At 48.6% G+C, this 19,363-nt stretch overlaps 8 protein-coding genes across 8 annotated transcripts; 4 read left to right on the top strand and 4 right to left on the bottom strand.

Moving 5' to 3' along the window:
* The first annotated feature begins 472 nt into the window (after window positions 1-472).
* Window positions 473-3,015, top strand: EDB82DRAFT_515384 (phosphatidic acid phosphatase type 2/haloperoxidase). The gene is made up of 4 exons (XM_025738495.2): window positions 473-963; window positions 1,025-1,241; window positions 1,357-2,618; window positions 2,673-3,015. The coding sequence occupies exons 1-4, from the start codon at window positions 822-824 to the stop codon at window positions 2,753-2,755; spliced, it is 1,704 nt and encodes a 567-aa protein (XP_025593250.2). The 5' UTR covers window positions 473-821; the 3' UTR covers window positions 2,756-3,015.
* A 31-nt stretch (window positions 3,016-3,046) lies between these two features.
* Window positions 3,047-4,718, top strand: EDB82DRAFT_468192 (P-loop containing nucleoside triphosphate hydrolase protein). The gene is made up of 3 exons (XM_025738494.2): window positions 3,047-3,394; window positions 3,448-4,094; window positions 4,145-4,718. Exons 1-3 carry the CDS (start codon window positions 3,264-3,266, stop codon window positions 4,531-4,533), a joined length of 1,167 nt encoding a protein of 388 aa, XP_025593249.1. The 5' UTR covers window positions 3,047-3,263; the 3' UTR covers window positions 4,534-4,718.
* Window positions 4,719-4,720: 2 nt separating this feature from the next.
* Window positions 4,721-6,774, top strand: EDB82DRAFT_515379 (uncharacterized protein). The gene is made up of 3 exons (XM_025738493.2): window positions 4,721-5,208; window positions 5,310-5,519; window positions 5,576-6,774. The coding sequence occupies exons 1-3, from the start codon at window positions 5,046-5,048 to the stop codon at window positions 6,571-6,573; spliced, it is 1,371 nt and encodes a 456-aa protein (XP_025593248.1). The 5' UTR covers window positions 4,721-5,045; the 3' UTR covers window positions 6,574-6,774.
* Window positions 6,775-9,355, bottom strand: EDB82DRAFT_515377 (uncharacterized protein). Its single transcript, XM_025738492.2, has 2 exons — window positions 8,878-9,355; window positions 6,775-8,825 (listed from the first exon to the last, which is right to left on the bottom strand). The coding sequence occupies exons 1-2, from the start codon at window positions 9,229-9,231 to the stop codon at window positions 7,206-7,208; spliced, it is 1,974 nt and encodes a 657-aa protein (XP_025593247.2). The 5' UTR covers window positions 9,232-9,355; the 3' UTR covers window positions 6,775-7,205.
* A 249-nt stretch (window positions 9,356-9,604) lies between these two features.
* EDB82DRAFT_515374 (uncharacterized protein) lies at window positions 9,605-10,906 on the top strand. The gene is made up of 2 exons (XM_025738491.2): window positions 9,605-10,187; window positions 10,247-10,906. Exons 1-2 carry the CDS (start codon window positions 9,882-9,884, stop codon window positions 10,748-10,750), a joined length of 810 nt encoding a protein of 269 aa, XP_025593246.2. The 5' UTR covers window positions 9,605-9,881; the 3' UTR covers window positions 10,751-10,906.
* Window positions 10,907-11,312: 406 nt separating this feature from the next.
* EDB82DRAFT_529975 (uncharacterized protein) lies at window positions 11,313-12,303 on the bottom strand (the record flags this gene model as incomplete). Its single annotated transcript, XM_025738490.2, has 3 exons — window positions 11,313-11,793; window positions 11,846-12,197; window positions 12,255-12,303. 3 exons carry the CDS (start codon window positions 12,301-12,303, stop codon window positions 11,313-11,315), a joined length of 882 nt encoding a protein of 293 aa, XP_025593245.2.
* Window positions 12,304-14,480: 2,177 nt separating this feature from the next.
* EDB82DRAFT_480596 (CENP-S associating centromere protein X-domain-containing protein) lies at window positions 14,481-14,885 on the bottom strand (the record flags this gene model as incomplete). Its single annotated transcript, XM_025738489.1, has 1 exon — window positions 14,481-14,885. The coding sequence occupies one exon, from the start codon at window positions 14,883-14,885 to the stop codon at window positions 14,481-14,483; it is 405 nt and encodes a 134-aa protein (XP_025593244.1).
* Window positions 14,886-15,121: 236 nt separating this feature from the next.
* EDB82DRAFT_515366 (ADP,ATP carrier protein) lies at window positions 15,122-16,786 on the bottom strand. The gene is made up of 2 exons (XM_025738488.2): window positions 16,572-16,786; window positions 15,122-16,293 (listed from the first exon to the last, which is right to left on the bottom strand). The coding sequence occupies exons 1-2, from the start codon at window positions 16,617-16,619 to the stop codon at window positions 15,397-15,399; spliced, it is 945 nt and encodes a 314-aa protein (XP_025593243.1). The 5' UTR covers window positions 16,620-16,786; the 3' UTR covers window positions 15,122-15,396.
* Between the last annotated feature and the right edge of the window lie 2,577 nt (window positions 16,787-19,363).

Genomic DNA, 19,363 nt, shown 5'->3' with positions numbered 1-19,363 from the left:
GACATCCTACCATATACTCACCCGGTTATTATCATGTTACCACAATATTCCGAGGGAAGACTCAAGCAATACGTAAACACCCCCTGTGCAAGCCGTTGACCTTTCTTGGTAGCCGACCTCTCCAGCTTCCATGACTGGCTTCGCTTCGAAGGACCAGCAGGGGTTCGATGAGGAGAACCGCGAGAGTTGAACAAGGGAAACGATCTGTAGTTGAAATCTCGATTTCTTGCGGTTCTTTCTATTTTACTGGTATCTCTGTAATTTGTGTGCGCCAAGCATTGAAGTAAAGTAAAAGTACCCAAATGGATGAAGCTGATTTATCCTGGGATATTCAGCATGGCAGGCACAGTGTATACCAGGTAGGTAGTAGTACCATGTAATCTCATCACTTATGGATTGACCGTTATTGGATACAGTACATATTGATGCTGACACATAACCCAAATGCTTGTCCTAGTGCTCTTTACTAGATCCTTGATCCTTTGCAAGTTTAATTATGTTGCATCCATAGGTCTCTCTAGGAGGTATTAAACTATTAAACTACCTACATCGGCACATCGTTAGAGCAATCTCCACTTCAAACTTTCACTACTCCTACAGAGTACCTTGCATCAATTAACCTAACCTGCTACAACTCCCTCCTCAGCCAGGGTGCTTGTCTGTCCATTCAAACTCCAGGCTTCCCTCGTGCTCTTCTTCCAACTCTTTTATCTTTAGTCACATCCTTTCTTGTCTTCAATGTTTCTTCGTCGTCTTCGATCTCGTCCTAGTCGAAATTGACCCCTCCCCTCCTCTTCATCTTCTTCCGCCGCTGCAGAATCATGAGCGACCCTAGACGCGATGCCCCGCCATCGCTTACTTCAACCGCAGCCATAACCACAACTGCAACGGTCCTGCCTACGCCAAACGGACATGCCAAAGGCGACGATGTTCCCGATGCTGGTCTAAGGAGTCTCGATCACTGTACATACTCACCGCGGCCTCTCTTGCGCCCCGAGCCCTGCTGATTCCCCTCGTCTTACAGACAAGCGCGCTCTGCCGAAATGGCGATACGACCTGCGCCAGCAGTTGCTGCCCCTGATCCGATGGGAGACGCCCTACCTTGCCTGGATGCAGGAGAAGATGCGAACTCCAGCTCTCGATAGTTACTTTGCTATTACTGCCAACCTTGGAACCCATACCTTCTTCATGATCGGGTTGCCCATTTGCTTCTGGTGCGGATATGCCGCCTTTGGAAAAGGGTAAGCCAGATACTCGTTGAGCTGCGCCGCATGATGATTCGTTGCAGTCGCAGTGCAGGCTCAGTTCTGACATTGTACTATACGGAGATAACACCGCTGACATGCTTCCACACAGGCTCGTTCACATTCTTGCTCTTGGAGTCTTTTGGACTGGCTTCATCAAGGACTTTTACTCGCTTCCACGCCCGCTGTCGCCTCCTCTACACCGAATTACCATGTCCGGTTCCGCAGCCCTCGAGTATGGTTTCCCTTCGACCCATAGCGCCAATGCCGTCTCTGTCGCTGTCTATGCGCTCCTGATATTGCGCAGTCCCGAGAATACACTTCCCTCAACCACAAAGTTTGCATTGGAATGTCTCTCATACTTTTACGCTGCCTCGATTATATTTGGACGTCTCTATTGTGGCATGCACGGCTTTTTGGATGTCATTATTGGATCCATCATGGGTGCTGCCATTTCTCTCCTTGAATTCTACTATGGACCTCCTCTCGACGAATATATGCACTCGAGTTCCTGGATTGCGCCTTTCGTGGCCGCTTTAATTATCTTAGTACTTGTGCGGATTCATCCAGAACCGGCAGACGATTGTCCATGCTACGACGATAGTGTTGCTTTCGCCGGTGTCCTCATTGGCCTCGAGTTTGGTACTTGGACATACGGTAAGATTGCAATCGACCCTTGGGAGACTTATGCGCATGGTGGAGGAGCTGTGGATATTACACACTTGAGCTTGATTACCAATGTGGCTAGAATTGTATTTGGCGTTTTGGTGGTGTTTCTTTGGCGTGAAACCATGAAGCCCTTGCTGCTTAAGCTTCTGCCTCATTTATTCCGAATCATTGAGCAGGTTGGCATGAATATGCCTCGGCGATTCTTCACTCCTGCCAGTAAATACAAGACGGTCCCGGCAGGCTCTCGTATCGATACTCTTTTCCCGTCGCCGTCCGACTTCCCGCGCATGGTTGAGAGTATCCGAAACCCTACAACCCGAGGTCGCTCTGTGTCAATTGGACCCCAGAGTGCTGCGGATGCTTACGAGACCTTGGCTTATAGGGAGCGCAAGCGACGTGAAAGCGTCAGCAGCAACCATAGTTTGAACAGCAAGTCGAGCAACGTCGAGCTCCAGAACGCACACGAGGACCATTCAGGAAAGGGTGCTCAGACTTCTGGCTCGCAGCCTCAACGTATTGTCGAGTATGAGCAAATGATGGGAACCGGCGAGGTCGTTATGACACCCTCTGCCGAGGACGACCGGGTTGGTATATTTGTTACAAGCCCAGAAGACAGGTTGGGCGAAAAAGAGATGTTCTCGCAGTTGATCAAGCCCCGTGTACGATATGACGTCGAGGTTGTAACCAAGCTTGTCGTGTACACTGGTAAGTTTTCGTTGTTTTCTCTTTGTAAAGTGACGAATATTAACTTTGTATTAGGTATTGCTTGGTTTGCAGTGGCTATTATCCCTATAATGTTTGAGCTAGTTGGTTTAGGGACGAATCAACTACGCGAGCAATGAGTGACGAGGTAACGCGAGACGAGACCAGTACTATGGATGGCCTGGAACATAATTTAGATATTATTTTCTCTTAATGAAGATATTGAGCTATGATGGGCCGGGGTTCCTTTGGTGGCATAGATGTAGATAACTCTAGAGTTGTCATAATGTGTTATTGAATAGGTGATTTGCCAGTAGTTTTTTAGATATCACAAATATGTTTGCCTAGTGTAAGGATAGTAATTCTAAATCATGGGTAGAAAAAGAAAACATTACAGTAAAAAAGTATTGCTTTACATGAACTTGAGTGAAACCACGGAATACTTATCCATGATTGATTGTTACTATATGCAGGGGTCTTAATTGATTGAACACGTCCAGACGCGTTTAGCTGCAACCTAGCGCGTCTCTCCTGGTGACCTCAATATTCAAACTTCCATACTGATACTGACGAACCAAAATTGAGCGACAATCAACAACCCCAACCTGTTATCGCCCAAAGTAACTTGAACAAAACAGAAGCGCCAAAATGTCCGACATAGACGAGATGGACGTTGATGTCCCGGCTCCCAGCAAGGACATCACTTTTTCTTCTGAAGCCAAGCAAGGCAAGCGCAGTGCCGCCAACCTACCAGTCGAAGCTGAAGACAGCTTACCTTGGTGAGGAGCCGACCTTCAACTTCGGTCACATACAATCGACTAACAAAATACAGGGTCGAGAAATACAGACCAAACACTCTCGACGACGTTTCGGGTCATCAAGACATTCTCGCTACCATCAACAAATTCATCGACCAGAACCGCCTCCCTCATCTACTTCTATACGGCCCTCCTGGTACCGGAAAGACGTCAACAATTCTTGCGCTTGCCCGTCGCATCTATGGCGCTGCCAATATGCGTCAGATGGTTCTTGAGCTCAACGCCTCGGACGACCGTGGTATTGACGTCGTGCGAGAGCAGATCAAGACGTTTGCCAGCACCAAGCAGATCTTCTCCTTGGGTGGTGCCTCTCGTTCGGGTAACTCGATGGCTGGATTCAAGCTCATCATACTTGACGAGGCTGATGCCATGACAAGTACCGCTCAAATGGCTCTGCGACGAATTATGGAAAAGTACACAACCAACACTCGATTCTGCATCATTGCCAACTACTCCCATAAACTCAGCCCAGCTCTTTTGAGTCGATGCACACGATTCCGTTTCAGCCCATTGAAGGAGGGCGATATCAGAGTTCTCGTGGACAAGGTGGTGGAGGAGGAGAATGTCCAGATTAGAGGAGAGGGGGTCGATGCGCTGGTAAAGCTGAGCAAAGGTGACATGCGAAGAGCATTGAATGTGCTACAAGCGTGCCATGCGTCAAGTAAGTACTGACATGGAACTTGCACTACCCGGTTGCTAACCTATCATCAGGCACACCACTGCGAGCAAAGGATGCACCCAAGGTGCCGGACAGTGAAATCCAACGTGAAAACATCACAATAGAAACCATCTACAACTGCATTGCAGCACCACCACCAGATGCTATCAAAGAGATTCTGGGTACTCTGCTCCATACATCAGATGTCACAAGCTGCCTCAACACGATCAACGCCCTTAAGGTACAACGGGGTCTTGCCCTGGCAGATATCATCACCGCTCTCTCTGAGGAGCTAGTGAAGCTTGATGTCAGCCCAGAGGCCATGATCACTTGGTTGGATGGGCTCGCCAACATTGAGCATAGAGTCGCCAGTGGAAGCAGCGAGTCCATCCAAACCGGAGCTGTCGTCGGAGTGGTCCGAAGTGGAGTTGAGTTGAGTTGATTAGTCGGTGAACAAATACGGTGAAAACCACCAATCGGGTTTCTGAGTTCTTACGAGGAGCTTAATGGAGTTGTATTGGCATCTAGAAGAGGATGTACGAAGCTGAAGAGCACACCCATGTGTCATACGGGCAGGACAAAAGGCGTTACATAGAACAACATGAATGAGAATCATCAAACATAAGCAAATGTCATTGATCTCAAATTCCTTATTGAAAAGTCAATTCATTGATAATGCATATGTCAGCCACAATCCATCCATGTCTAGTGGCGTAAGCTTCTGCAGCTCCCGTGTAAGTTGCAACTGTGAATGCGCTCGTGTCAATCGGCCTAAATTTACACCTTAGGCAGGGCGGCCGACCTGACCTTATCAAGCAACGTTGGCAACGCTGCGTTGCGATTTGAACTCTTTTGAGCCTGACAAGAATGGCTTCTGTCTATAAGCTGTCGCATTTGAACTACAAGACGACATAAAAAAGAAATTTTGCTTTGATTGTACAAGATACGATCACAATGACTTCAATTGCTTCCTCAGAAACAGGGCCCTTGACTGTTGAGCCACTGTCGGAGCGCAACGTCTCAAGAATCCCGCTTATCCTCCCTCACGAGCGCGTATTTCCCATCCAGATCGGCAGCGAGTTGTTTAAGCTCTCGGGAGCTTCATTGTCCTCTGATGGTAAGATTCAGGCTTCAGTCTTGTTTGCGACAATGTGCCCTGTCGCATAACGCGTTGCGATATCAAGATACACAAAAATGCACAGCTAACGCCTCGCAAAGCCCCGTCTTACTTCTCTCAGTACTTTGTCTGTCAATTAGAGTCAGCAAAGGAACGAAAGGACGAGTCGAGCTCATCCCTCAGAACGCTCTACATCGATCGCGATCCTTCCATCTTTCGCGATATCTCGCTCCATCTTCAGGGCTACCATGTCCAACCCCGCGATGGCGAGCACTTCGTGCGCCTCTTTTCAGATGCGCAATTCTACAGCTGTTTGTCAATCTGTCCGTGTGGGATATATATCTTTGTCTAATCAGCGGAATAACAGTGCCGAAACTCATCTCCCAGCTCTACGAGGAGAGCATCTTCATCTCCATTGGACATCGCGAATTTCAGATCCCCAGAGAAATTTTTAAAGACCCCGGCAACTCTCCCAATTACTTCTCTCTTGGCTTTGCAGCGTTCTTCTCTCGCCCCGACGATCTCTTCCCCGGCCTTGAACGCGAAGGCCTGATCCGCCCACCGTCAATTCTGCCCCCATCGGTCCCAAAGCGTAGCGCTGATACCTTCGCCGAGCTTCTACATTTTCTACGCGGATATCCCATTCACATTCGTGACGAGACGCACCGACAGGAACTTCTCAGCGATGCGCGCTACTTTCACTTCAAGGGTCTTGAGCAACGACTCATTCCACACTCGTTGAGCTACAATCAAGCAACAAGACGAAACGAGATTGTCCTTCGTCTTGAAAACATCCAAAAGAGCGGCATTAGCGTTTTTGTTAGCAATACAGATCCTTTAGCGGGCTTTGTACAATACGCTCGACCATACATGGAGGAGAAACCGGCAGAGCTAATGCTCGAGATCGGTGGCGAGACAACGAAACTTCATTTCTCGGGAGGCGATGCAAAAGCAGAGTTCTTCAGAGACACCAAAGCGCGTGTCGCAAAACTCTTTGAACTAGTATCGTCAAAGCTGAACTCGTTTCAGACAAATCAGTCCACAGCTCTTGGAAACACTCTACTGACGGAGGATTATGTCCGTGTAGTCCTCGAGCCTGAATCTGCCATTATTCTGGACGGCAAGGACTATCTCGAAGATTTCATCAGAAACGAGTCTTCCGGAAGCAATTACCCGCGCAAACGACGACGCGTGGATGGAGACTCTGAAGATGAGGAATGGGTTGTGAAAACAGGACAGTGGAGATTACGCATTCAGTATTCGCCAAATGGTAGAGGCGTCGAGTGTGTTCTCGTTGCGACCAAACTAGATGCGATGTCGTCGCAGTTGGCACGGAATATGTCAAGGGGCTTCTTGGGAAGCTAACTGCATGCTTATATGAAAATATGCAGCGGGAATTGCTCACATATTCATCTTCTCAGATAGCCAGTCGTTTTGGATATCGTATTGAATCACAATCAAGGCCTCTGATACCATCAAACCATACCCAAGAAGTGGCATCCAAACAACAAGCAGAACGCCGTGTATGAACATGAACATGAACATGTCATGATGTTATTGCAAATACAAAATAAACAACTCGTACACAATACCTGTCACTGGCTATTGATCGTGACCAAAAACAGTATAATAATTTACATGATATGATAATCTATCAAACCACCCATAATGCATCAGTAATCACGAATGAACGCATTTCGCTCAGTAAGGTATCCATCCCCATGTTCCAAGTGGCCTTGCGAAAATGATCTAAAGCAGAAAGGATAAGAAAAACAAAACACAATAACGCCCTTCGCCTTGCTAAGAAAGGAGAAATGATTGATGGGCAAAGGTAGGGGCGAGTAGAGAGAAGCCCATCAGAGGGAAGAGAAAACTAAAGCCGAAGCTTTATGTGCGGGTCGGAGTGAGAGAGAATCAGAGGATTGATAGGTGTGGTGAAGAGTAATTGGGTATCGTCAAGTCGTGTCCATGGCTCGTCCAGTTCTTTATTTCAGCATTCATCGCCCCTTACCAGCAACCTTGCCTGTAGGGGCGCTCATGTCTCGTCGCTCAGTACCTGAGACCATTCGACGGGCAGGCGTTGATGTGCCTTGGGCCATTGAGCGGGCACGACCACGACGCTCGCGAATCTTGGCGAGAGCCTCCTCACGGGTCATGGTAGGTGTGAGAGCGGGATTGGAAAGGTCAAAAGTGGTGCCTGTGCTGTTCTGAGAGGGTGTGCGAAGTCGTTCGTTGAATGAGGCGCTGTTCCTTGCGTTGTCGTCTTTCATGGGCACGGTTGTTGTCGTAGTGACAGTGTAAAAGGCATTGGTGGTGTGAGGTCGAGTTTCAGGGGATGCAAGAACATCCTCGGATACATCTGGCATGGTCGGTATTTGAGGAATAGGGGCGGAGTGAGCTCCATTGTGAGGGGCGCTGAGCAGAGAGGCAAGACTAGTGCGCTCTGCTGCAAGCATCGCAAAGGCCGGAGGCTCGACTGAAGGAGTTCGTGCATATCTCCTGTAATTGCTCTCGGTCTCTGCCGATATACGGCGCTCCATCTCAGTGTTGTCACCAACAGAAGTTTCGCCCTCTACCACTTCTTCAACTACAACCTCGTCCACATCCTGAGACTCGTCGTGAGCCTGGTTCTCACGTTGAGCCTCTGCCTGCTCGATCTTTCGTTGCGCCTCAATAATCTCAGCTTCTTGCTCAGAAACGGTTCGGAAGATGCCTTCTTTGGGACAGAAGATAGTGCTACGACGAGGCTCCTTCCTGGACTTGGGCAGCACGCGAGGTGGTTCTTCCAGATATTGCTGACGCTCTGATTGGGCTTGAGTTTCGGGCTCTGCCTCGGCATTGACCTTATTTTCAGGCTGAGCCTCATGGTGTGGCTCTTGAATGCGAGGTGTAGCAGCACGCTTCTCATCCTCCAGCGTCTTGTTATCGAGCTTAATAACCTTGTCATTGGGTCCCTCGAGACCGATCGAGCTACGACGTTTCTTGCGAGGGGCCTCGACACTGCTGCAGCGATTCGACTTGGAGCAAGCACAGCAACGCAAGTGGCACTCAGCCTGCAGGAACTCAATCATCTCGTGAGCACGCTCGGCTCTTTGACGTTCCCATTGCAATTGGATCGCTAACTCCTCGATCTCGGCCTCGCTTGCTTCTGAAGAGATGATGTCCATCGTTGAGAGTGACATGCGAGGTTCTTTTGATGCACTCTTCCTGACCTTCTGTGGAGAAGCAAACTCATCATCGGCTTCTTGTGGCGGTAGAGGAATGCGACCCTCGGCGGCGATACGGGCGACCTCCTCATTTTTAGCAGCGGTCTTGAAGGCGTCGCGCTCCTGCTCGACGAGTTTAATGCGTTCTAGGGCCTGGTCAAGTTGTTCCTGGACGCCGACAATCTGATAGCGGGCTTCGAAGGCCTCCTGTTCTCGGACCTTGCTTCTAGCCTTTTCGCGCTTGAGATTTTCGTCGATCATTTTTGCGTTGGTACGGGCTGATTTGAGTTCTTCTTGGAGTTTGACGATTGACGATTGTGTCTTAAATGTCTCTTTTCGTGCGCGGCGGATCTCCTTTTCCCAAAGAGCTTGGGTATGTGCGTGTGTCTCCTTGGCTCGGCCATAGTTCTCCTAGGAGACGGTCAATATGCATTCTACATTAGCATTGGGAGAGAATGCCTACCATCAACGCCTCTAGACGCTCTCCAACCTTTCTCTCACGCTCTTTACCCTCATCGATGGCCTTCTTTAGTGCCTTTGTCTCCTCTCTAGTTTTGCGCAACTCGGATTCGGCCTCTTCACGACCAAGCATGGCGCGCTTCAAGGCAGCGTCGGCTGTTTTGCGTTCTAATTGTTTTGATTGCATGGTGACACTGAGGTTGTTGAACTGGCTGATCTTATCGTGGACACTTTCTCTTGATGCTGGGCGGAGGTGAGTAAAGACTGATTCTCGGTCCCGTTGTTGATTTACGCGGTCTGCGGTGACAGCCTGGAGGGGACCACCGGAGGAGCCCCCTGGGCTGTTTGGCTGCTCCATTGTTTGGGAAGAGTTGGTATGAATGTATATTGATTGAGCTGAAAGGCGATGGATTGAATTCGTTCTGTGGCTGCGGTTATGCAGAGTTGAGTTTGAATGTTAATTGTTTTAGTGTGTTGTGATAAGGTACAGAATAGAGAGAGGTACAGTAGAATTAAGTGGTTCTGGGATATTATTGATTGTTTACATCCCACTTCTAATGTGGGCATAATCTCGATTGGATGAATGTCTTGTTGCTGTGGTGATAGTGACTGCATCAGGTGATTGCATACCGGTCTTTCGGCTTACATTGACTCCATAGGCGTATTCCTAGTGAGAATCATGTCTCAATAATCCAATCAAGCGTCTTCAAACTCGATGACCCCGCGGAGTGGAGCGAGTTGGTTGATAAGGCGTATCAGAATTGCGATAAAGCTGTCCAACGTCGCAGTTGCAGTATCCGTAACTTTATTAATGATGCAGGGAAAAGCTGAAGCTTTCCACTCCATCCGAGAAAAGGCCAGATCAGGGTGACAGGACACACCACTTTATATTAAGATCGCCCCTTTTACCTACTCTATAAATACTTTTCCGTCTTCTTTACGAATCTAGCCTCTCTTTGATTCACAGCATCATAAATTGTAAGCTACAAAATATCCCATCTTGTCACCATGGCGGACGAATCGACACTCCGACAGCGCAAAGCTCAGCCGAAGAACAACTCGGCATCTGAAGCCTCTCAACCTTCAACTCCTACCAAAAAGGGCAAGAAGACATCATCTTCCAAGATCGACCACGATGACACCTGGGATGGCTACTCTCCTTACCTCGACATCCTCCGCGTCATCAGCTTCCTCTTCGTAGCTTCTATGGGCCTCAGCTATGTTATAAGCGGAGGAGAGAGCTACTGGTGGGGACATAAGAACAAGCCGGAATGGATGACTCAAAAATTTTACAAGGAGTTGATTCTTGGACCAGTATGTCTTGCCTGTTAAAGCTGTTGCTGGGCTAGCACTAATTACATATGTTCTCGCAGCCACCCCCAACCTACATGACTCTCGATGAGCTCTCTCTTTACGATGGTCGCGATCCCGATAGACCCATTCTACTCGCCATCAACGGCACCATCTACGACGTCTCCCCGGGTCGTCGCATGTACGGCCCCGGCGGTTCATACAGCTACTTTGCTGCCACCGATGCCGCCCGCGGTTTTGTTACAGGCTGCTTCGCTGAGGACCAGACTGCAGATCTCCGTGGTTATGAGGAGACATTCTTGCCCATCGACAATCCCGAGATCGACTCGCATTGGACCCCTGAAGAGCTCGCCGAGCTCAAGGTTAAGGAGCTGGAGGAAGCCAAGCAGAAGGCCCATGCTACACTAAAGCACTGGGTTGACTTTTTCGCCAACAACAAGAAGTACTCCAAGGTGGGATATGTGCAGCGAGACCCTGACTGGCTGGAGAAGGAGAAGCCCAAGAAGCTTTGCGACCAGGCCCAGAAGAGTAGGAAGACCAGAAAGATTCCTCAAAGCAAGCAGTAAATTACGGCACTATCACAACAATATGGACAATTTTTTTCCATTTTTTTTTTTTAAAGATTTGATTAGCATGTATCGTAGTGTTGCAGGATTCAAGGGCATACCTTCTGTCCTGGCACGAATTGAAATAAATACAACAATTTTGTTTTGTAGCAGCCGACACTCTGAAAGGAGCCGCACGCTTAACAGTAGATTCGATCACTCAACAGTGTGTAAACAGTAGTGGTGGCAGTAACGCCACAGGGCTCAACATCAGATCCAAACCTTATATTGAAATACAGGCTCTGAATAGATGGCAATTACTCCCCCCTCAATAAATACAACAATAAGATGATCTCTCCAAGTTTATTGGGTATTTATAAGTATCTATACATGTAAACTTGATACATTATTCCATAATGATCTGCCAGAGTTGTTGGCAATCCTGTCCTGAACTCCATAGATATTTGATTATGCCCATCCCGGGACTTCCAATCGTTCCAGCAATTGGCACAGGTATCCCGATTAATTGTTCCCAACATTACGTCTATACATAAAACACACTCATGCAGCACTGAATATCGATCTACAGCACGCAGAGGGCGGCGACACCAACTGCTACTAGCATCGACAAGGGTGCAGAGAGGTCTGCAGCACCAGCTGTGACAACAGGTGTGCCAGCAGTTGGTGTGCCAGCAGATCCGGGGGTCAAGGGCGAGCCGTCAGTGGGTGTACCACCAAGGCCGGAGCCGCTGCCATCTTCAGACCCATCGTCAGACCCATCGTCAGAAGAAGAGTCATCATCGGAGCTGCTGTCATCGCCAGAAGAAGAATCACCACCGGAGCTGCTACCGTCATCGGAGCTGTCATCACCGGAGCTATCGTCATCAGAGTTTCCGTCATTGCCGCCGGAGCTGCCACCGCCGTTGCCGCCAGGAATAGTGCCGTTGCCACCGGAGCCACCGGAGGGAGCACCGCCAGACTTGACTGGGACGACTTCGGAGACTGTGGTGCCCTTACACTTCTCCTTGTAGCCACTGAGGGTCTTTGTTGAGTTGGAAGAAGAACTAGATGAGTGTTAAAAGGTATCCATATATTGGCAGATGCGGCTTGACTTACTCTTCGTTGATAACCATAGACATACCGCCCTGGCAGTGCTGGGCCTTGCTGCAGAAGAGCCACATGGGCTTCTTGTCCTTGATGGTGATGGTGTAGGTAGGAATCATGCCCTTGGACATGCTGGCGGCGACAGGCATGTAGCCAGAGTAGACGCCCTCAACGCTAGGGTTGACATTTCCAATTGGCATACAAGGGTCGTCGAAAGTAGATTGTGTGACTGTGTGGTTTCCTGTCCAGAACTGGAACTGCACCATGGTACCGGGTTCGGCTGTGATCTTCTCGGGCCAGAACTTGAGGCCGGTTGCATTTGTCGCTCCATTGCGGCCTACAGCAACGACTTGAACGTCGACAGCTAAACTCAAGTCAATTATTTGTTATATGGGTAGCTTTATGGTGCAGAGAAACATACCTTGAGCAGCAGCCGCAAGAGCGACAATGGCAATTTGTGAGAAATGCATGTTTGGAGTCTGGGGATGTGAATATTTGAGAAAGAGCAAAGAAAGGACGTTCTAGACAAGATGTTCAAGAATATGATCAAGAAATAATTCAAATATGCGACAAGCGCTTTGAAGGACCGGCCTCGTCTAAGAAAGAAAAAGAAGGAAAGAGAAAGAGAGAAATAAGGAAAGAGGTTCAAAGGAACAGGACCAGACTGTTGATTATGGAAAGATATGAGAGATGAGAAGAAACAAAACAAAAGACACGAGACGGAATAGGAATATATACACCTTGAATCGCCTGAGCGACCCATTATGGCCATGGGCCCGGATGACGAGTTTCGAGGCACATCTGAAGCACGCCTCTTGATGGTACCGAAATAAGGATGTTGGGGTTTCCGTCTCGGCGCCATCGGCAGCGTTGCAGGCCAGGAGTAGCATGAGACGTTATCGACAAGGCTTCACTAGAAGAGTTGGCGAGTGAAACATGGAGTGCCAGATCTTTCTTGGCTACCTACCCAGCCTGGCTCTAGACTCTGGTAAGGCTTGGGAACTACCCAGGCTATATGTCAGGTCAATCTGATATTGACTTGGTATGGTCAATATAGATAGCACTGAGAATTGACTGCGCGGTACAGCAATTGCTTTCATAATTCATCATCACTTGATACTTATTCCCTGGTAATGTCGACTGAAGTCGTTTCTCTTAGAACAATATCATATTGACATTTTCTTCCTCTTTTAATCCATAGAAGGCTGAGCCATCAAACCCATGGCGCTTAGTATGAATACTATTCGAGCCCATACCACAGGAAGGAGATAATCCGAGTGACTATAGGGAGACCTCGGGTCTTGACCCAGCCGGGTGAATTGAACAGGGGTCTCTTTGCGTCGGAAGTCCCTTATCCGTAGTCCTGTGAGACGAATATAGTTTCGTCCCTATACCTGATCCCTTACGGGGGTGCGCTAGTGGTATGCTGTTTTGAAACGAAAAAAAAAAACACTTGGCCTAGTCATAGAGAACGAGTTTTTTTAGCGTACAAGCAGGTGAATGCTTTCGTTGCAATGGCTGATCGGTTTCGAGACTGCGATGTTTCGTGTTGGTTGCAGAATCGCTGTGGGGACCAAATTCTGGAGTTTTGAAACACCATAAGTCGGGTAGTCTAGATAGGCAGGTATTTACTAAGGTTAGTAGTAGTTAACGTTGGCCATGAAATCTCTTTCAATATCACGGTAGATCATCGAAGCGGTTAATAGCCCTCCTAATATTTTCGGAGAATTTTCAACTGTTCGAGTATGCGGGTTTCACGCTTTTAGCAACATTCTTTCATTCACAGGCGTAGGGTTGCATAGCAAGCCAACGTCAACCTGAGAACTCCCAACTCCGAGATTAGCGAAGCACACAATAATTAGGACGCACTGCCAAGAGAATGGCAATACCAGATTGTTTGTTTCGTATGATGGCAGTTTTTTATATTGAACGGAGGAAATACTCGACTTGTGTAGAGCTTGGAAATGAAATGTGCTGGGACCCAAAGCTAACCTACATCGAAGGCGTGTGGGTAAGATGAACAGTGCTAATGACTTCTACGTTAGCTTCAAGTATTCGATGTGCCCGTTATTCATATTTATATCGTTCTATGATCTGAATTTCATGTGCTACTCCAAGATGGTCATGACTGACAATATTGTGCCGTTGGATTAACCCCCGGTATGCTGAAAGTTGGCAATACGTATCCATCACACCATGACCCAGTACGCTCCTCGAGCCATCCAAAGAACTAGGACTTCAATTGGATCCACCATGCTCACTGACATATACCGTAATCTTCGGAACACATCTTCAGTAACTACTGCTTGTGTTCCAACGAACGCCAATCTTGATGCTGTATCTTGCGACCAAGCGTTCCAAGGTATGAATGCTCCTATCATAACTAGCCGATTGAGACGGCGAGGTCCCCATGTATAATAGCTAGGTTTAGAGCTAGTTACAACTATCATATTATATGATACGCAAGGCCCGAGCTGCTATTTTGTCAGTATACAAGGGCGGACAAAGATGGCATGCAGACCCCATACCCATATCGTTATGTGTTTGACATCTGGGAACTTCTCGATACCCTCATGGCTATGAGAAGCTCGCGCAACTAAATCAGACCCTCACAAATAACACCACTGACTTGATTGTGAGTTTCTGCTCATAGGTCCAGCAGCAACTGAGGCGAGATCTTTTCCAGATCCTCAACTTCTAGAAACCCAACATCCTTCTCGACAGCAGCGCGTGCAATCGCTTCTCTTACAAACACGTCGAAGTACTTGCCCGCTGCAGCGTTGGCATCTCTCGATATCCGCGTTGCATCTTTCGAAAAGAATTCGTGTAATAGCCGTGTCAGAAGCTCCGCCGGGATCGTCTTGTCAGGCTCTTCTTCCTCAACCGCCTGGACCTCGCGTGTTGAGGGCCCAGCTTGATCATTGTCGTCATCGGATATCTCGAATGGATTGCTCGACTGCGGCTCAGGTTCAGGTTCAGAAGCCTTGGCTGATTTTTTAGTGGTAGCTTTGGGTTGACCTCGGCCAGTTTTAGATGTTTGTTTAGGAGGCATGTCGACAGATTTCGCGAGCTAGGAGGTTCTGGAGTAGCCGGAAAGAAGGACGATTCGTTTGCAGCGGACTGGGGTAGGTGGAGGTAGATCTTGCTTGTAAATTTTGGCTTAGTCATCAGGCACACTAAAATAAAGTTTGTGAAACTTCATCCCAAAGGACAGATGGTAGTATCACGACAAGTACAACTTCAAATGAAGCAGTCACACACATCTGGAACGATTGAACATAGATTAGACAGTAAAGGGAATTTGCATTGGTGTATAAATTACAGCGGCCTAGAACGGAAGGCAAAGCAAGATTAGAAAAAGACGCCGTGCCTATGCCACTCTAACCCGTAAAGAGCTGCTGTTTCAGACCACGTCGGGTATCTGTGACAACTTCCCTCGATCTGCACTTCGATCTCGCCTTTTTGTTTCAACCAGCGGACACCATGCCAGGTCCGCCAATTAAGATTCTCCTCGAATCCTTATCCCCAACACTCATCTATACAGGGTATGTTGAACGAATCGCTTATTTGAAGGCCTTGCCGAAGAGGAGGACCTGGAGCTGATCGTAGATGGAGAGGACACCAGCACCGGCAACACCACGGAGAATGTTGGCACCAGCACCCTTGAAGAGAGACTTGACACCCTCCTTGGCGACAATCTGGCGGGCAGCGTCCATGGTGTTCTTGTACTTGACAGCCTCACCGGAGGTCATCATCATACGTCGGCGGATGGTGTCAAGAGGGTAAGAGGCGATACCGGCACCAGTGGTGACGACCCAACCAAGAGCGAAAGAGGCAAGGAAGTTGCCCTGGAGGTTACCAGTGAGGACGACGGGCTTGATGGAGTCGTACATTCCGAAGTAGAGACCACGGTAGACAACGATACCAGCAACGGAGGGCATGAAACCACGGTAGAGACCGGCAATACCGTCAGAGGCGAGGGTCTTCTTGTAAACGTCGACGAGACCGTTGAACTGACGGTCACCACCGGACTTGGCGTTCTTGGCATCGTTGGCAAGACGAGTACGGGCGTAGTCAAGAGAGTAGACGAAGAGAAGAGAGGTGGCACCAGCAGCACCACCGGAGGCAAGGTTACCGACCATCCACATGGCGTAGCCATCCTTGTCCTTCTTGTAGCCGAACATCTTCTTGAACTTGTCACGGAAAGCGAAGTTCAGGGCCTGGGTAGGGAAGTATCGGATGACGTTGGCGGTGTTTCCTCGCCAGAGGGACATGACACCCTCATCGGCCATGGTGCGCTTGAAGCAGTCACCAATGCCGTTGTACTTGCGGTCGAGACGACCAGTCTTGAGCATCTCATCCTGGTTCTGGATGAGGAGCTTGACACGCTCGATGGGGGCAGCAGCAGTCTTAGAGACAGCGGCGGAGACACCACCCATGAGGAAGTCAGCGACGAATGGCTGCAAGCATTGTTAGTAAATGCTTTTAATCTTCTGTTTGTCATCGGTAGATCCGCTCAGTCAAGATGCCACGATGCAGGCGAGGGGGAAATATCTTCTAAAGACAAGCAGCACCACGATCGGGACAATTGTGCCCGAATCATCCATCATGGATGTCAAATATTATGTCGTGATATTCGATAGCGCTGAGTGATTCAGGAGGTATTTTGTGCATCGGCGGGCACCTGGCGGTCGAGGGGATCTGGATAGTGATCGAGGGGGATGAGAGAAAAACTTACGGGCATGCCCAAGACCGTCTGGGGTCCTTGATCAGCAGGAGGAGACATGGTAGCGGCTGTGATGGTCTTTCCCTTGAACAAGACGAAAGGATTGAGGGGAGATTGAGGATGAAAGAAGGAAGAGAGAATGGAGGGAGTCGAGAGAAAATAAATCTGCGCCGACGGGGGGTGAGAGGTATTTGGGGGGAGGGAAAAAAATTGCGGCGGACCTGTAAGAAAGTCTCTTTGGAGCGAATCTTTCCGGTCCCGCGCTAAAGGGAGCTGGGACCCCCCAGCCAACCAGGCCCCAAGCCCAGTAGCTCTCTCCACAGCAACAACGCGGGCTTGGAAGCCTGAGGCCACAGCCTTGCCAGGTCTGCGAGCTTTTCAGGGGTGGCCAAGTGGCCACTCAGTGGCACTTAGTGGACTTGAAGGTGGGGCGCTTTTGGTACAAAACCTGTCCTTCACTGATCCTTGGACCTGTCTGGGTTTGAGCTTGCTGCTGCTGCAAGATGAGATGCCGGTTCACCCCGATTTTTTGTCGACCGCCGAGACCTAGACCCGTCTTGGGCTTGGGAGACATGGGAGCTATTACTGTATGGGGTACTGTACAGTACAGCAGTTACAGTGAAGTTCGGTGTAACAGACAGCTACGGATACAGCTTGCAGGCCTACAAGCCTTGGGGCGATATGAGCTGTCCCAAGGCCCGAGGATCCATGATAGCCCAAGCTGCCCGTCTGTAGGAAAAGTTTTCAGATCCATTCAGGGCATACATTGATATTGTACAAAGTACAGTTCGATGAAGGCTTCAATTCTAAAAGTTCTTAATCTCCCATATTCCAAACCATTGAGTATGTCATGCTCACCGTTGTGTGCTACAATTGATCTATCTCGATCAAATGTCGTCAGTATATCCCTCTTTCACCATCGAAATTTCCCTCCCCCATCCCTTCATCATGACATCCATCTAGCCATCCTTTCACCCACATTTCTTTCTTCTCCCCCGGTCCCTTCTCCAATCCACTAGCCTCCGGGCTCCGCGAGCCAGCAACGCCAGCCCAGAACCATCCACTGCCACTGAAACTGAACCTACAGAAGCATCTAGCTGCCACACCTCGCACAGTGCGCAAGTCTCATGACATGAATAGAGGTGAGCCGCTCTGGGTAGGGTTGTGTTGGATCTTCCTTACCATCGCCTCCCCCGGGGTTCACCTACCCCAGCCTGACCTAACTGTCCAATTGGTGTCTGTTTTGTTTGAGGAGAACAATTATTTTTTTCCTTCTGTTTCTTGAATTTTTTGCTTGGGCCAGTTTGTGTCCAACAACCGAGGCGCCTCAGATGCAACAAACCTGACACAAATAACTATCTCGGAATAGCCGTATGTTTAGTGTCAGCCCAATTGCCTCATTTGACGTTTATCCGTTTACTTCGGCCCAGTACTCTGTACATCTAGTCAGCCAGTGGATACACTGGAATACAGACATCTGGTTTATCATGTTTGTACCCAAGGACATAGACGCTTGACGACGGTGATATCCCACACCCTGACCCCTAACTTTGGCCCACAAGGGAAGTAAGGGAAGCTAAAACACTTCAACTCATACCCGTAATCCTTTAGGGAGCAGGCCCTGAACTATTTGACAATAGAGATGGTGACTACCAGAGCTCATAACAGGTTATTCATGTGCTGCAAACTTCTTCAGGCTTAGATTTGGCCAAACAAGCTCTTCTCTGAGCTACTGTCCCTTTGAGCCGAATTCAAAGTCCGCCACCGCTTCGCTCATGTTCCCCTACTGAGACAAGGAACCTTGCTGTTATATGCACTGTACCGTACAGTACGAACAATCCGCTTATCGTCATGCAGTTTCGGCTACTGTACCTAAGATTTTTCTTTGCTCCAATTCAAGGTTGTTTATTTCTAGCTTATCTTTCGGGACATCCGTCCAACTCGAGTCAATTGAATCCGTGAAAGGGATACACTAGAGATATTCGTGGTATAGCACTAACGACTTTTCAGATTCCATTGAGATCATCTTGTGTTCGTAACTGAGTAGGCAGTTCGGAGTATTCCCGTTGCGTTGAGACCTTAAAAATCGCTCGGGACAGACCCTGCAAATAAAAATAATCTTGCCGATCCTGTCATGAGGCATTGGCCTATCGAAACTGACCTGTGCCAAAAGCGAAAAGCTAACCGCGTCCACTCCTATGCCGGCCATTTCAAAGATTGCAACGTCTCCGAGATCGATTCAGCTGGGAAATGAACAGGATTCCTTAATTGACGGTGTGCTCTCCTATCCTAGGCTTTTTTAGTCTTACCATTCGTTGTTGTGCCACTCATCGACGGACCACCTCCTGTCTACCCTTTGTCCTCGGATAACCGACGTGAGATAGACGTTGCACACGAGGTAGTATCCGTAAACCGAGCTACTATCTCCTATCCGGGTTAGAGTGAATTACCTGCATCCGTATCTCGGTTGTATATCACTCGAAGCCAAGAGTTGAGACAAGAGAAACCTGGCTGACCTACCTCTCTTGGTTATTAAAGAGGCACTTCTGACCCGCTCGTTAGTAGTGATGAGATAGATGATAATTGACTTCTTTTCTTTTGATATTCAGAGACTTTGTTCGAATGACTATTGTATAGCCATTTATCTGTTTTGTTCGCCAACCCGCCGTCATGGAAATATAGAAAGACTTCAAACCCGAGGTCACGTGCCTGATGTTGGAGAACTTTATCACTGCTATTCATCTCGACAGGTATGATTATGGTGCTAACATTAGGATTGATATATTTCTAGATGTCCCAAAGGA

This window comes from Fusarium venenatum (genome assembly GCF_020744135.1).
Source record: "Fusarium venenatum strain MPI-CAGE-CH-0201 chromosome Unknown EDB82scaffold_4, whole genome shotgun sequence".
NCBI lineage: Eukaryota > Fungi > Ascomycota > Sordariomycetes > Hypocreales > Nectriaceae > Fusarium > Fusarium venenatum.
Note: the sequence above shows the minus strand (reverse complement) of the source record. Positions and strands in the feature narration are given on the sequence as shown.

Bases quoted from the DNA above. Each gene is read 5' to 3' on its own strand.
- EDB82DRAFT_515384 (XM_025738495.2), top strand. From the start codon at position 822: ATGAGCGACCCTAGACGCGATGCCCCGCCATCGCTTACTTCAACCGCA. The intron at 964-1,024 runs GTACATACTCAC...CTCGTCTTACAG, and splicing joins TCTAAGGAGTCTCGATCACT to ACAAGCGCGCTCTGCCGAAA. The intron at 1,242-1,356 runs GTAAGCCAGATA...GCTTCCACACAG, and splicing joins TATGCCGCCTTTGGAAAAGG to GCTCGTTCACATTCTTGCTC.
- EDB82DRAFT_468192 (XM_025738494.2), top strand. From the start codon at position 3,264: ATGTCCGACATAGACGAGATGGACGTTGATGTCCCGGCTCCCAGCAAG. The intron at 3,395-3,447 runs GTGAGGAGCCGA...AACAAAATACAG, and splicing joins GCTGAAGACAGCTTACCTTG to GGTCGAGAAATACAGACCAA. The intron at 4,095-4,144 runs GTAAGTACTGAC...ACCTATCATCAG, and splicing joins ACAAGCGTGCCATGCGTCAA to GCACACCACTGCGAGCAAAG.
- EDB82DRAFT_515379 (XM_025738493.2), top strand. From the start codon at position 5,046: ATGACTTCAATTGCTTCCTCAGAAACAGGGCCCTTGACTGTTGAGCCA. The intron at 5,209-5,309 runs GTAAGATTCAGG...CGCCTCGCAAAG, and splicing joins AGCTTCATTGTCCTCTGATG to CCCCGTCTTACTTCTCTCAG. The intron at 5,520-5,575 runs GTTTGTCAATCT...GCGGAATAACAG, and splicing joins AGATGCGCAATTCTACAGCT to TGCCGAAACTCATCTCCCAG.
- EDB82DRAFT_515377 (XM_025738492.2), bottom strand. From the start codon at position 9,231: ATGGAGCAGCCAAACAGCCCAGGGGGCTCCTCCGGTGGTCCCCTCCAG. The intron at 8,826-8,877 runs GTAGGCATTCTC...ACCGTCTCCTAG, and splicing joins AGCGTCTAGAGGCGTTGATG to GAGAACTATGGCCGAGCCAA.
- EDB82DRAFT_515374 (XM_025738491.2), top strand. From the start codon at position 9,882: ATGGCGGACGAATCGACACTCCGACAGCGCAAAGCTCAGCCGAAGAAC. The intron at 10,188-10,246 runs GTATGTCTTGCC...ATGTTCTCGCAG, and splicing joins AGGAGTTGATTCTTGGACCA to CCACCCCCAACCTACATGAC.
- EDB82DRAFT_515366 (XM_025738488.2), bottom strand. From the start codon at position 16,619: ATGTCTCCTCCTGCTGATCAAGGACCCCAGACGGTCTTGGGCATGCCC. The intron at 16,294-16,571 runs GTAAGTTTTTCT...CAATGCTTGCAG, and splicing joins AGACGGTCTTGGGCATGCCC to CCATTCGTCGCTGACTTCCT.